At 33.0% G+C, this 16,981-nt stretch overlaps 2 protein-coding genes across 2 annotated transcripts in view; both read left to right on the forward strand.

Annotated features, from left to right (window-relative positions):
• Positions 1-224: 224 nt before the first annotated feature.
• Positions 225-2,440, forward strand: LOC126772417 (THO complex subunit 7 homolog). Its single transcript, XM_050492789.1, has 3 exons — positions 225-412; positions 492-615; positions 1,913-2,440. The coding sequence occupies exons 1-3, from the start codon at positions 403-405 to the stop codon at positions 2,382-2,384; spliced, it is 606 nt and encodes a 201-aa protein (XP_050348746.1). The 5' UTR covers positions 225-402; the 3' UTR covers positions 2,385-2,440.
• A 4,452-nt stretch (positions 2,441-6,892) lies between these two features.
• LOC126772339 (5'-3' exonuclease PLD3-like) overlaps positions 6,893-16,981 on the forward strand; it is a 61,239-nt gene continuing 51,150 nt past the window's right edge. The window contains exon 1 of the mRNA XM_050492668.1: positions 6,893-7,156. Within this exon, the coding sequence (XP_050348625.1) occupies positions 6,893-7,156 (264 nt within the window). The remainder of the gene's footprint in view (positions 7,157-16,981) is intronic.

Consider the following 16,981-nt stretch of genomic DNA (forward strand, 5'->3'; position numbering starts at 1 on the left):
GTTTTATTATGATAGTTAATTTTGATTTTTAACGTTTATTGAGATATATTATGTGGGAAATACAGTTTCTATACTGCTACTGAATATTTTACCTGTAAAACATTCCGAATGGGCTTAGAAGATTAAATTAAATGTAAAGCTAAATTTAAATTTCTTTCAAAAGCCCTCTCTAGGTAACCTGTATGTTTCTTGTTGTTATTTGGTTTGACACTGCCAATTGTCAGTTGACCCCTCACATCAAAGCATTTTCAGAAAGTTTGATTTGAAACGATTGAAGTTTGAAATTGAATTTAAAAAAAGATACTATTTTATAGTTAACTAGTATTCAATTAATAAGTTCCTAATAAGTGCGAAACCACACCTGTCTTAACGTAGGACGTTGAGTTCTTTAATTTTAATAAAATGGGTGATGGTAGGTAATAATAGCGATTAACAACTTTTATGTTTTACTTGCTAGAATGGAATACATGTTACATATTTTACATTTGCAGAGGATGTAATACGAAGAAGGCTTCTGATAGACGGTGACGGAACAGGAGACGATCGTCGTCTTAATGTTTTGTTAAAAACATTAATAAAATGGTGTAACAGTTCAGATGAAAAATCTGAAGAGAGGTTAGAATTTGGATTTATATGTAGATTGTATTTGTATCAAATGATTTAACAGTTATGGCTAGTTGAGTGATAGATTTTTTTTTCTTCTTTTAAACTTGTACTTTACAAAACATATATGCATTCAATACAATTACAAAAAGCAGATTATAAATAACATAAACATATATATTTATAATTCTATAACTGTTTTTTTGTTTTTATTTTTTATTGAATAGATCGGTGGATGAGCATATGGGCCAACTGATGGTAAGTGGTTACCAATGCTTATAGACATTGGCATTGTAAGAATTGTTTACTATCGCATACATCACCAACACACCACCAACCTTGGATACTAAGATGTTATAACTTCATGTCCCTAGTGCTTTAGAATTACTCTGGCTCACACAACTGTACTGCTGTTTTGCGATAGAATATCTGATGAGTGGGTGTGAGTTTTATGTAACATTTATTTTAATAAATTTACCATAAAATAGTATAACTAGCCAATCAAACCCAAGCCTCTTCTCTCTTGACTTATAATCCAATGGTATGACAAATCCTGCCCAGAAGAGTGTTGAACTCTTCTCATTCATCACACTTCTCAATCAGGCACATTGGCTTTAGCTTCATTTTGAAGCATTAAAGTGATTATTGGCAAATCCTCTTCTTAACAGAAAAACAACTATTCGCCTGACTCTATATTTAAACTTAGAACCATTGAATATATTCCTTTACTACCTAGCTAATAGATCAACAAAGAGAGAAATGCAGTTGATTATTATTTTTTTCAAAGCAGAACAGTAAAATCTTGTTTAGCTATGAATGAAATGATTTAAATATTAAGTAGAAAAAGATCAAAGACATTTGGTATGTCCACATAATCTTCAACATGAAATATAAGCATAAAAAACAATAAAATATACTTTTACATTTTTAATATAAGGAATATCATGTTCAAGGTCTGTATATCATAAATATATTAATGTTGTCTAGGATCTTGTTTAAAAACATATATACACAATATTTTGTAGTTTTGGAATTGAATGATCAACAAATCGATTAGAGAATGCAATCAGATCTATAGTCTATATTTGCCTTATTTTTCCAGATTTTTTAATTTATGTTCTTCTTTTATTTACAAATTCAAATAAATAGCTACAGTCAATATTTTATTACTTACACAAACAACAGTCTAAGTGCTGCGTAATAGGCGTGGCTGTCATTGAAATGGCTGATTAACTTATGGGCGTGAATAAACTCAACAATACAATAGATTATAACAAAATACATTTCAAATGTTTCATTATACTTTCAGTAAATCAACACAATATGATAGAATGTTAGCTCAACTTGCTCAATGTGAATTCGCTGTAACTAAATCTCAACTCGGCTCTGAAATGATGGCCGCAGAACTGCAGAGCTACGAATCGTTATCTAAAATTCTAGAAAACGGCATAGAAATAGCGAAAGACAATATAGAAAAGAGCAAAGCTGATTTAGCTCAAGCAAAAACGGTGCGGAAGAATCGTATAGAGTATGATGTATTAGCGAAAGTGATAAGTGAACAGCCTGATAGGAAGGAAACTTTAGAACGTCTCGGTACACTGAAAACGGAATTAAGTAGTCTTGAAACAACGAAACAACAGTTAGAGAGTCGATTGTCATTGAGGAAGAAACAATTCCACGTGCTTGTGACGTCGATACATCAGTTGCAAGCATTGTTAGACGAACCTGATGATTTGGAATCTATTTCCGACGATGTCGAAATGAAGGATATTGTCAATTGATTTAGCTATTAAGAAAACTATTTTTGATAATAAATTTTTTTGAATATTGCAACTGTTTTGATGTTTCATTTTATTAAATTAATATAATTATGAACTATATCGTGAATTGGATTTGCCGTAAACTTTGGAATTCAGGGATATATATCTATATTTTTATTTCGTTACATAAAAAGGCCAAACACAATATTTTTATATATTGTAATTTTAAATTGTTTTGTAATTTTAATATTTTTTTATTATCTATGTAAATATATTTTTAAAAGACCTGTTCGGTGAATGATTGTATTGTTCTTTTTCTTTATTATAATATATAGTTACATATCTTAATAAAAAAAGGTTATATCGAAAATATTTTACTAGACTCGTAACATTACGTATAATTAAAGCATAGGATAAGATTTTTGTAACTAACACATGTTTATGGGCTTTGCTTGCAATAAAGCAATAATGTTAATAACTAAGATACACATTTGACTGCATAGCCAAACATGAAACAACTACACCTAGCTAGCAGAAGAGTTCGGTAGCGTTATTTTCTCTGATAAGAAAACAGCGTCCCAAATAGCACGTAAAAACATTATTTTATAATTCTTTAAAATCTTTTTCTAAGTAAATTCGTTATGACTTAGATATTTAATGTTACTGGCACATGTTTCAAGGCTTTGATCTGTTTTTGGTCCTCAAATATGTACCTTTCTTGAATTATTAATATTCCAAGTCCACTATACCCAGGTGGTATACACCGGGGAATTTCGTGGTTTACTATTTGCAGACGTTAACAGTCCATGAGGAGTAATAAATGTACATATTTTCAATGTATTATATAAGGTTATATACCTACAAAGAAATGTTTCGACATAGATAACATGATAGTCCTTTCAAACGACATAAAATAAAACTTTAATTATAAGTAACTACGTACTAGCTAATATCTACTTCACGGTTTCGTGTTTGTTTCGCTTTTATTAGACGAGACTTTCAACTCAATCTAACTAGTTACATTTTATGAAACGTCTAAGATCGTTGCTATTACATTTTTATTTGTATTTTAAATAATAAAAAAATCATACAATAATTGTAAGATATCACACGTTAGCATACTATACTAGACGCAAACACTAAATAATTGTTATGATGTCTATAGACGTCTACAGTCCCATGATGTGCAAATATTGTTTTTATCCTAACCATAAGTTAAATTCTTAATGTAACCTAACCCTATATATGTATATAAATATAATCAACTTATTAATAACCTACGATATCGTATTATAAGCATAATAATCTTAAGATAGGTCTGCCTACCTCAATGCATCTTTGCAATCCCAACTGGAATTATTAATGAAAAGAACACACGGCAAACCTACAACTGCTCATAACATAAGATTGTATTATTATTAAGGCTATAATTATTAATACCTAATATTGTACTAACTGCCCATTACAACTTCGTATGGGTGAAATAAGTTTTATTTTTGTTAAATAATAAATCCTGAAACCAGATGGCAGCTTCAAACCGAGTTTATTAGCACAAAACACGTGCAAATCAATAAAATGTAAAGTTGGCGGGCAATGTTCCGTCTTCCTTAGGCTGCTACATCACGCAAAAGAGCTCTCGTTTCTGGGTCGATAAGGTAAGATTGACGGGTTTAATTTTTAAGTTAAACAGATTACTGGATTTTCCGTCAATTTAAGTATTTGATTAGCATTTTTATGGTATATTAATAATTTTTAAAACTACAGCGAAAAGAACTTTTTGTTCCAAATATTTATTATTATAGGTATCAAAAGCATTTTTTTAACAAAAGACACAGATTGCTGCCTTAAAAACTTCTCATCTAAGCTAAAATTGCAATAATATATTCTTCGTAGTTTAATATATCATAATTATACAATTAACTGCTTCTATTAAGTACATTTAGAGGAAATCCAAGCTCTCTAGCTTGAAATGCGACTTAGAGGGATTTCTCGGGACTTTTCAGTAACAATTTATGAAGTTGGCATGGTACACTCCCGTTCCAGAGCATGTAAAGTAAAGCCCGTTGATCCTAAACTGTACTTTCTGTAAAATCATTTACTTTTCTTTTGCCCACGTATAAAACGTACTATCTTGCACTTCCTAGGATTGGCTAGCAGAGAACGCTATTGGCAATAATTAGCATAAAGCCGGCTTTTGTACAATACACACACAAAATATAGAGAAAAAATTAACATACTATACAATGATTACGATGGGTGAAGTTGGCGTAAATCGAAAATCGGTGAAACATTTGGAGTTTCCCACTTCCAACCAGTCCACCGGGCCTCGCACGTTTTTACAAATAGCCTGAAATAGAATGGCAGCGGGGACTTTGAATTGACTTTGAAATGCTTGTGGAACACCGTGAAACAGGTCGGGATTTATCTCGATTTCGACCTGTTTTCCTCTCCGCTCGGTGAGGAGCAACCCAAATGAATAATAATAGTCCTCCAGACCGATTTCGGCTACGGCAGCCAATCTCAAGAGAGATTAGCCAACTGCACAGGACATATTATAATGCATAAGTGTGTGCGCAAACACAGGTGCACTCTCTATTATCTAACTCTCATAATCCGATGAGAAGGCAATCCGACACGACTGGAAAGAGTTCAGGCGCAGGATCAACGGCTTTACGTTCTTTCCGAGGCACGGGAGTGTACGCACTTCCAACTTCGAGATTCCGGGCTGCTACTGAGAATTTTCCTACGGAAAAACCCAATTACTTCCCTTTGGGATTTGAAGACCAATGAGGCAGTCAACTCAAATGATTGGGGTTGCAATGGGCCACTTCCTTCCCCTGAGGAGAATTCTGCAGAATATGCGGGTGTGTTACATTTAAACGATTCCGTAACCACTCCAATTCGTGCAGAGGACGGAAGAGATAAGAATCCTACATAAACCGGATTCCCCCTTTTTACGGTTTATCCTGCGAAATAAAAAAATAATATAAAGAATAAATAATATAAAAAAATATTGGTAATAATAATGTCCTCCAGACCGATTTCGGCCACGGCGGCTAATCTCAAGAGAGATTATACCCTGTACAAGTTAGCTTGATCTTTTTGACAGATGTAAATTTTTCTGATCGACATTTTGCACTGACGAACATATTATTTTCTTAATTTAATGATTTTAAAAATTGTAAAAATATTAAAGAAATACATATAACACAAAAGTACCTAAAGATTCAAGCGTTATCCGAAAATTTTAAGACTTTTTATTGCTTCAAAGTAAAATTTAAATAGGAACACTGAAAATAATAGACGCTTGTACAATGTTACATCGGTCGGAGACGGATGGGACACGAATAACAGGCAGTAACTGTTACAAATATCGATTACAAAAAATCATTATTAAACATCATTGTTAACTCTTTTTAGAAAAATAAGGTAAACATTTTTTTAAATTCTAATTTGAATTACGAATAGTGAAAAAAAAAATTCGACCCGTGTTTCTTTAGGAAAGTTGTTTACTTTCATGGTCTAAACCACCTATTTAAATTTGGCGGGAGGTCAAAAATAACCCTGTAATATTAAATAGGTACTTATTATGAATATTGACCCACCGTCGCTAATTTACCCAAAGTTTTATATGTCTAGTGCAATAAAGAATTTCACACATAATACACCCACACCATCTCGTCACAGTTACAAGTATTTTAAAACGTTATTTTTTGGACTACTACTACATCACTAGCCCGTCTGTCAAAAAGATCAAGCTAACTTGCACAAGGTATAGCCAACTACGCAGGAGATATTATAGTGCACAAATGTGTGCGCAAACACAAGTGCACTCTCTATTCCCTAACTCTCATAATCCGATGGGACGGCAATCCGACACGACCGGAAAGAGTTCAGGCGTAGGACCCGTTGGTCCTTTTAAAAATTGTAAGCCGTTGCTTTACGTGCTTTCCGAGGCACGAAAGTGTACACACTTCTTACTTCCAGACTCCGGGCTGCTAATAAGAATTTTTTGGCAGAAAAACCCAATAACTTTTTATTGGCTGACCTGGGAATTGAACTCAGGGCCTCAGGGCCTGCGGCCTTACATCAAGCCACTAAACTAAAGCGGCAGTCAGAGGTATATTGGTACATATAGATACAATACAAATATTTATAATAATATTGAATAAACATTCAACTATCCGAATGAACTATACCTAATTTATATGAGTTGTGAATCGGAACGCAAACTAAATATATTATTTAAAAAAAACATAGCATGGTTAATGTGTCTCTACTTATGGAAAGGACGTTTTATTCTATTGTATGTGTTTGATCCAACAAATAAAACCCACGAACAAATTCCTGTGGGTCTAGGTGTAAAATACTAAACATTTATATCGTTTACTTTTCACGTCAAACTAAAGTTTTAACGCGCAAGCTCGGGTCGGCTGTACCGTCAAAGTGAGGCTTCGTTTCAGAGCGTTCGCACGCGACGCTTCCAACAATTTTTACGAAACTTCTTCTTTACGTCTTTATAAAAGAAAATGCCTTCATGGTGGGACTATTTGCAATTTAACCGACAGTATCATAATAAGCGAAACTTAGAAGAAGGTTTATTTCAAATAGCCTCACAGACTTGCAATATATTAGTAAAGGTCAATAACACGAATAATATTAATTTGACAAGAAACAATAGAAGTGACGAGTACGGATGCGCCGGACCCCCTAAAGGAAAAAGTTCGATGCAGATCTGCGTACCCAAATTTAGAAAAAATTCTATCACGGCGGGCTGCAATCCTGGACTATCTGTAAGTGTATATTGCTTTATTTTTTTTAAATAAAACTTGTATTACAAGCAATTAATTTAAAAACTTGCACGCATTAGGTATTTACTTTTATATACTCTATTTTATATTAACATTGTTTTTAGTACATTCGTTTGCAGTAACAAAAAAAAACGAAATTACTTTTAGGTTAGCAAAATTTGTTAAAAACTTCTTAGTGTAGCTAAACGAATAGACGTTTCTACCAGGATCCTTCATCAAAATACTATATAAAAATATAACGGTTTTAGTAATTTTAAAATGATTGTAATTATTATTATTTTTTTATACATATTTTGTTTTTTTTTTAGAACTTAATACTAATTAATGAAGGTAAATACATTAGTTACTACATTATCAAAAACGGTTTAATAAATATTTCGAAATCTTACAGCATATAACTAATGTCAATTTTAAAATGCATATTGTATTAGGTGACGAACGCTTTATTTTTGACGCAAGTTTTGGAAAGGCGTGAACATTAATTTTAGTGCTTCATGCTGTATTTTGTTCGTAAAATGTTCTATATCGGTGCAGTTTTTACTTTATTAGTTTCCGAAATACTTTTTGTCAGTAATATGTAGAACAGAAACTTATTAAATATTAACTGGCTAACGCTGTTATTAATACAAGTTGACTATTTCTATTCAGTAAATGAATATGCTAATTTCCTATTGCGTTATTCATCAGGCACAAAGAAATAAACTTTACCATACAACATATACACCGATTTTGATAAACTTTGGTGATTAAGTCTGCTTTTTTATTTGTTTTGTCTTGGATTTATTATTTATGTATTATACAATAATAAGAGAATAAAACCTGCCATTATATCCTAATGACCGCACTATCGTGACTCATAGTTGGACATAATAATTAGGTAGGTACTGATATCTCTTTTGTTGGTACGTCCCAGGACAAACAACGTTAATGTTATAGAAGTTCATTGATGATACTATTCCAAATTATTATTCGAAATTATAATTGGTATTAAACAACACGCGAACTGTAAGTTAGTAAGCGAAAAATTACTAAAGTTATCATCAACGATAAAAATCATAGAACCCTACAGCCAATCACTTTACGTCCTTGTCTTCCGTCTAAAAGATGCATAGGTGCGCGGGGTAAGTCCAGTCTACTTTCATTGTCCATCGGTTATAAACGATATATTGTATAACGGATACAGTGAGACATAAAATAATAAAAGACAAGGTGGTGTGAGTGCGGTGTTTCTAAGCAGTTTTGGCGGCGCGCAAATTTTTGCAAGCCTCTAAGTTTCTATTTGAGGTGAATGACCAGCTGTATAATTTTGTTGTTCTTATTTTTCGTCGTAGCGTGCCGTGGTGGTATGTTGTCGCTATATTGATTTTATACGTAGAGAAAGACACCGCGGTCGCTGCATACGCTCTGCCCCAACGATCGACCTTGTTCCAATTATTTTCGTATTAGCTGTGGCTTTTGTGCTTGTTTTTCGGGTATACCGTTAACTTAGGATTAGTTGGAATCCAATATACCACGCCAATGTAAATTAGCTTATAACTAAGAGCAACAACGATTAATTCCACGAACATTTAAACATGAAGTTACATGGTTCTCAGAATTATAAGTACTCGTATTATTAGTAAAAAAGTTTAAATTAAAGAAACCTGAAAAATAATTGACACGTAGTTTTTATTTTTAATTTGTATTCGTTAAGTAAAATCCCAACTTTTTTTAAATGTAATGTAAAAAATGTAACAGCCTGTGAATGTCCCACTGCTGGGCTAAGGTATGAAGCTTATTCTACCACGCTGCTCCAATGCGGGTTGGTGGAATACACATGTGGCAGAATTTCAGTGAAATTAGACACATGCAGGTTTCCTCACGATGTTTTTCTTCACCGTATAGCAAAAGATGTATTATAATCACAAATTAAGCACATGAAAATTCAGTGGTGCTTGCCCGGGCTTGAACCCACGATCATCGGTTAAGATTCACGCGTTCTTACCATTGGGCCATCTCGGCTTAAGACTTGAAAAAACATTGGGATATTATTCTTAAATTCTTATTAAAACTTTAAACATGTTGTAGGTACTAAATATATATTTATAATATCTAACTCAAATATTAAAAGGAATTTTCATCTTGTCAATTTAGACACTAAAAGCATTTAGCTATTAAGACAATGTTTTAGCTGAAACAAAGGGTTCAGAATACTCAGCGGCGAGGAGTCATTGTCAGCTAATGCTTTACTATATAAAGGTTGACTCTTAGTTTATTTTTCTGTTTGTATATATATTTTTTTTTAAAAGAAATTTAGTCATAAACATAATTTTATAAATCGATCTGTTGTGTTTTGTATTAAAAGTTTTTTTTTGGGTTTGGTTTACTGTGTGTGTGGTTACTATAGGGTTCCCGTACGTCGAAAGGAAAACTTAACTCGTTTTGGGATTTAGTTGTCCGTCTGTCCGTCTGTTAAGACCCTTTTCTCAGGAATTAATATCAATTACTCAACTCTGCAATCAGAGCATTGAAAAAATCAAACTTTTAAGACAACGCCATCTAAAGATACGGGCATTTCTGCCTCGTTGACACTTGTAAGTCAAAACTTTTAGGGTATTCCCGTTGACCTAGAATCTTGAAGAAGCAATGTCATGTAGCACAAAAAGCATCGAAAACTTTGAAACCGTAAAATTGTAGTTACGTCACAAAACTAACCGCGACATACGTATGTGGAGACAAGTTTTCCATCTAAATGTCTTCTTAATTTCGTAATAAAATTACATACTTTTACATACACGTTTGTACGGAATCCTTGGTGTGTGAGTCCGGCTTGCGATTGGCCGTCTTTTTTAATTATTATGATTGATAACCTTTTAAATATGTATTTTATTTTATAAATATTTTATTTTATAAATATTTATAAGCTTACGAAATCTTTTTCTGTTTTTATTACAGGCTTAGCTTCACAAAGACGTAAAAACCCGCAGTTCACAAATACGCCAGATCGAATTGGTTTAATTGTTTTACTACAAAATATTTCAATCATTTTTAATTATACTGATATTAAGGTTTACGATTGCAAGCAAAATAAATTATGTGTTCATAAATGTACTGTTTTCAGTGATAATGTAATTAATAAAAAATAATTATTAATCATTTAAATGAATATAAAAGTATATATATATATATAGACAGACGAAATTTTTCTGTACAATTTTCTCTTTTTTTTTATTTGAGAAAAAAAAATGAGATTTAGAGTAGAAGAAAATGTTCGAAAAATGCATGATTTCCTAAAATTTTCAATAATGAATATGTGTTAGTATTTACAGTAATAGTAAGTAATTATAATGTACGTATAATAATAATAATAAATAATTAATAGTAAGAAATTCACTTCGTAATTTAAACGATTAGTGAACTAATAGTATTGTCTCGACTGTCTGGGAACCTTTCGTTCGCCATCGACTATCATACCGTCCAATATATAAACTTTTTGTTTGACTATTCATTTCTAAAACGTGCCTTCGTGTATAATCTGTAGCGTTCTGAAATGCGATTACTTTAGCTAAGCTTATTTTAAAATAAATAAAAACAAATATTTGCTTTGGGTTCACCTACGTATCATCACTATTCATTATTAGCTAGCCTTCATTCATCTGAAGTGAAATTTGTAAACTGCATGATAAAATGTTTTGGCAGACTTTAACAGCCGCCAGTCGCTTTCGTTGGTGCACTGGTTCCCGTCACCAAACAGGTGGTTTAGTCATTTACATGCTAGGTTGGTTGTTGCGTTTAGCATATATAGGAATAAAATATCTCGAATTCTTCATATATATTAAATAATTATCGAATCAGCATAACTGTGACTGCAAAAATTGAATAACTTCTTATTTTCTATATTACTGCTGAAGGTTGGCTCACGTGTCTGATTAGTCAACGCATTCTGAACGTACATGACTCTATGCTTTATAACCTAGATTTCAAAGCGATAGGTACTTAGTATTTCAAGACTATAGTGGTAATTTAGCTTCGTGACCTAGTTTTAGCACAGTCACGTATATAAGCTATATTGCTACGAATTTCGTAGCAATGATGACTGACCTGCTACGCGATAGCTACGCTAAGGCCAAGCACTCGGAAATCTTTACAAACTTTAACTGACACGATCTAAGTTGATGATTATATAGACTTCATTCCTTCATTAACATTAACAGCTTCGTACTATTGACGTTTCTTAGACCTTAAAATGCAATCTCAAGAACCGAATGTTACAATAAAAGTTATAAATTCAATAATAACGCATCTAGTATATAACCTAGACGTTGTCGTGGCTATTCGCGTGATTATATCTTCATTTTTGATTAAATAAAATGGGTTTCACCTTTTAGCACTGTCTAATTGAGCATCACTTAAGCACTATTACCTAAGAAATTAACATGGATATATATCGTTATTATATCGCTATATTGTGAGTCGAGCCTGACCTTTCGAGGCATTATTGTCATAAAAAGGAAATAGCAAAATTAGAAGCTCTTTAAAAATAGGCCTCGCTAGTATTCTTTAAAGTACAATACACACTGATTGAAAAAATACGTAACAAATTATTTTATAGATCCTCATGATAATTAACAAAACTACAAACGATTTTACTATTAGACTTTTTCATATACATACGTTTTTACAGATTTTGGTTTTGTTAGATAATATTATCGATGCAAAAAAGGGACATTATAATTGAAACAAAATCTTTAAAAAGCATTACGTTGAATCTTATCTGTCTTTACAAAAATGAACCAGTTATCTTGTCAACAGTGGAAGCAATAATGAGATGCCTTGTAGATCTGTTTTTGGATTATTTCTTCAAATTTGTTAATTACACTTTGTTAAAAGTAATTACAATTTCAAAAATAGTGACAATTCAATGAACCCTTTGAATTCGATAGCTGTGCTTTGCAGTTTCACCCGATTTTTAAACTATTGACATCTCTAAAAGAACTAATACTTTGACTGTAACAACTAATAATTTAGATTTATTAATTTCATTTTGTGTTTTTTAAAATGGATTAAAAATAACACACATTAACTACGTTTGTAAGTACTTATAGCATATTTATAGCGAATATTTTTTACATATTCTTTTCCAATAGCTATAAGTAATTCTTGAAAGAACATAGCCGTTGTGTAACGTGTTACTCGCTTAGTTTATTTTTTATAAGCTTTCCTTTGCAAATGCCAACAGTTCTTGTAGGTCGAGGTCAAGGCCCGTACAGACTTGGGCGTGTATTTCGTTTGTGATTAATAGTTTGTATTACGAATCCATTAGCCAAAGTCCTGTTTTAAGAGATTAATTTATGACAACTTATTCATCCATTTTAAGTTCCGGACTATAACGAGAGACTCAACGTACATAATGTATTTCTGATTTCTGATTGCTTGTTTTTAACATTTGTTTTTGTTTTATAATTTGAGATAAATATTGTGAAATCAAAAAGAATTATTATTCAGAAATACTATTTATTGTATAACAGTAATGAATAATTTAACATGTACAAAAATATTTTTTCAAAAAATATGTAAAAGTGATTTAGAAATGGACGAAAATGTTTCTTTTATGATTATACCAATGAAATTGTGATGGAAGTTGGGACCATTGGGTTACTGAACTCAACACAAAAACAATAATTATAAACGGCAATAAATATAACTAAAAAAATTAAAAATAGTTGGGCAAAAAATCGCTTTTACCTTTGCATTAAGCACATGAGATTAATAAAACGCCAACAACAGCGACCAAGGTGTACATTTGGTGTACATTACAAGCGCTAGGGACATACCTATTTTAAATAATGAAAAAAAAATTACGCAGTAAAAACAAGTAGGTTACTCAGGCGGGCGCCTCTAAGCTGATGTGGTGTGTTCCATGGCGTCATACGGTACGGCCATATCGGGGGACGCTCTCACCGTTCAGAACAAGGCCCTTTTACGGAGACTACACAGGCTCATAGCTGTGAGCGATACGTCGTTACTGTAAGACGTTGTGAACGGCAGGAACTCCAGGCGGAGGTGCTCGTGGAAGTGTACCGGTTCAAGGTGGAAGCCAAAGCTAACAGTGTCCGTCTAAGGTCTGAAGAGGTGCGGCGAATCATAGTAGACCTGAGACCTCTCCATCAGCTGACCTGGCGATAGTAGAGGCGATCCACCCTCACTTGAGTCATTGAGGAGCGAGAAGAGGTGGCAGATTCACGTACAGGCTTGTCAGCAAGCGGTGCGGGATGGATATGGTATCTTCTTAGGCTCTTTCTTTGATAGTGTCTTCTCGCAGAAGGAGGCCACGAAGCGGGAGCGTAAGGAGAGTGCCTCCGATCCGACTTGTCGAAGAATACTAGGCCGGTGGCGCTGGCGCTTTGCGAACCTTCACATCTTTAGGAATGGAAGCCCACTCAGACGGACCAAACGTCGGGACGTCAGTTTTATGTTTCGGTTTTTATTAAGGCACAAGAATGAATAGCATATTTATATAACTAGAGAAAGTTTTACTTATTATACTACTAAGAGCATAATACAAATGTATCACGAATTCCCTCAAGTCCAATGATTACATCATATAGCCTTGAGAACAGTCACAAATAAGCTTGAGGTTCCCACACAGGTAATTGAACTTTCATCCAATCGTTTTATTGCTGCGTTTGCTCGTAGTTTCTCAAAATTTGTCATAAATAATGTAAATACATATATAGATCAGTATCTGATTTCGAAATGAAAAATTTGTTTGTTTCCCGTATTTTCATAGATTCGCGAATTTCGAAAACAGGTCAATACAAAGTATGTAAGCAATAATTTCAAGGATGCTTATGTGAAATAAAAGTATCTTATAGGAAATTAAAATAGTGAACTTAGTCTTTAAATTTTGTATTATCACTATTAGTATTTAGTCTAATTTAACTACCAACTCACTGTATACATACGTGATAATTATGACAAAGGTATTTGGCATAAGCCCTATCCATACGTAGCCTTCTGGCGTACTGTCAAATATTATAAAGATTGAGATTTTTTTAACAAATTTGACTAAACTCAGCTAGATACAGAAAAGAATACTTTGCCCTAAAAATACATCCTGTATTGACTTCATAAAAGCGGCAACTTGATGTTACAAGTTTATCTCTACTTTATCGTTTTTACACACGTTTGTCACTGCTTCTATGACTGCCTCGTTGGTTTAGTGGCTTGATATAAGGCCGCAGACCCGGAGGTCCTGGGTTCAATACCCAGGTCGGGCCAATAAAAAGTCATTGGGTTTTTCTGTCAGAAAATTCTCAGTAGCAGCCCGGAGTCTGGAAGTTGGAAGTGTGTACACTCCCGGGCCTGGGAAAGCACGTAAAGCCGTTGGTCCTGCGCCTGAACTCTTTCCGGTCGTGTCGGAAAAGAGAGTGCACCTGTGTTCGCGCACACACTTGTGCACTATAATATCTCCTGCGTAGTTGGCTAATCTCTCTTGCGATTGGCCGCCGTGATCGAAATCGGTCTGGAGGACATTATTATTATTGTCACTGCTTCTATTAAAATAATCAATATTATATGCGATGTGGCTGTAAATATTCCAACTTTGTGTTTAACAATAACAGCACTTTTTTATATTTCAAATTTACAAATAACATAGACCGGAAAGAGTTCAAGCGTAGGACCAACGGTTTAAGGAACTTTACACACGTACACACTTCCAACTTCCAGACTGGGCTGGTATTGAAAATATTCGACAGATATTTTTTTATTAACTCGACCTGGAGTTTGAACCCAGGACCTCGGTATCTGCGGCCTTTAGCCACGAGAACAACGAGGTAGCGGAACACTCATTTATAGAAGTATTTTCTTACTATTAACGGAAATTTATTTAAATATGAGTTTAGGTATACAAATATTTTTTTGCGAGCTATACAATTAAATGCTTTAGATTAAACAATTCTATAGCCTATTCCAACCACAAGAGGAGTAAAGGCAAATAAACAACTTTGACATCAAATTGGCGCGATATCATTGGTCGAAAAATGAAAATGAAAAAATAAAATGGTTATAACTAAGCGGTACACTCTCACGTTTAGGCTGACGCAGGTGTTTATCGCTATTTTGGTTAGTATCTGCACGGGATAGCAAGGTGGGAGGTATCACCCTCCTGCCACGAGTGTGGTGCGCCACTGGACACGATGCGCCACACGCATGGAGTGTGATGCGTTCCTCAGAAGCATTCCCTAGTGATCTCTTCTTTTCGAGCTCGATCAACGCCATGCTTGACAGCGAGAGGTGCTGAATGGCGATAGTCTTACATACGAAAGGCGTAAATGCGTTTTTCCAGGGAAAAAATAGGTGGTAACTTATTATGTGGAATAGTGTATTATAAATAAAGGTAAATTAATCAAAATCTATTTGTAGTACATAATACAGCAAAACTATTAGAAAATCACATGGAATATGTAAATCTAAGATTTTTTTGTCTTAACTCCTTAGATTGTAATCGGATATATGTATGTCTGTGATTTCTCTTATTTATCATATATATGATACGTTAGATAAATCACATTATTTAAATATAATATTTTCTATTGCAGTAACTGATTCAAAGAAAAAATAATCCTGCATTGGAAACATGTTTCTTAATAATATAGCTGTATTTTATGTGTCTATACCCGTAATTGCACTGGCTCGAGTAAGCTCTTCAAACCGGAATGGAGTAATACAAAGAATTACTGTTTGGAGGTAGGATAACTAGTATATCGTTGGTAATAAGTGACCCCGCATACATCCGTGAAAACCTCTGGCCTACCATTGGTAAAATTAATTATATCGTAATAAACAATATCGAAGGCAGTCATGTTTATACCCTGTACGTAAGTTCTACAATATTAATAAATTGTAAAGCTAGCGGCTTGGAATATACATTTTTCCTAGAAACACCAGCAAGAAACCCAATCGTTAATTATTCTTTTTCATTAATAAAATTATTTTACAATAGTATCGTGACGATGTATATAATGCTCTGAAATGTAAGTAATAATTATTATTATGAATTCCCAGCTAACAGTGTATTTTAATTTCGAATATTTATTATATAAGTACATAACCTTCTAATACTAACAAACTATAATGAAGATTGTAGAAGAATATTAAGACTAATTTTTAAAAAATATCAATCTGTATAGATTACAGTATTGGAAAAATTATTTTATTTATGGTAACCATGTACCCAAATTTAATTCAATAAATTAAATTTCTTATAATTTCAATCCGATCCTATCTAACTTTAAGTATTCTGACGGTATACACGATAAGAAACTATTCTTATCAAACGCCTCATAAAAATGGTCTCTTTTCTACGTGAAATTCTCATGAAGTCTTAAAAAAAAATCTTACAAAGAAATCTTGTTCCTAAGTATTTAGTTGCGGTTTGTCCTTAATATATAAGTATAGCTCTGAAGGGCATACATGCAATATTGTGCATGGTATGTCAACTTGCATTTCCGCATCGAGTACTTGTTTTTAAAATAATTTCCTCAGTGTAACCTTGACTGCTACTTTACAAGTTCATACCAATAAAGTACCATGGCCACGTGTCAAATGTAACCTTTTTTTATAGAGTAATGATGTTGGTATATATTAATATACTAAATTATGATAATTTACGTGAATTACTAATTAATCATCAATTTGGTTAAGGCAATACAACATACATTGAGGTAAATAATAATGTTTTTTTAATATAATTTTTTATTTGTAAGTAAAAAATCCAAAAGTTACGAAATTGTAAGTGAAAGTGATGTGATTTTCGTTGGTGAT

Source organism: Nymphalis io, chromosome 12, assembly GCF_905147045.1.
Source record: "Nymphalis io chromosome 12, ilAglIoxx1.1, whole genome shotgun sequence".
Classification (NCBI taxonomy): Eukaryota; Metazoa; Arthropoda; class Insecta; order Lepidoptera; family Nymphalidae; genus Nymphalis; species Nymphalis io.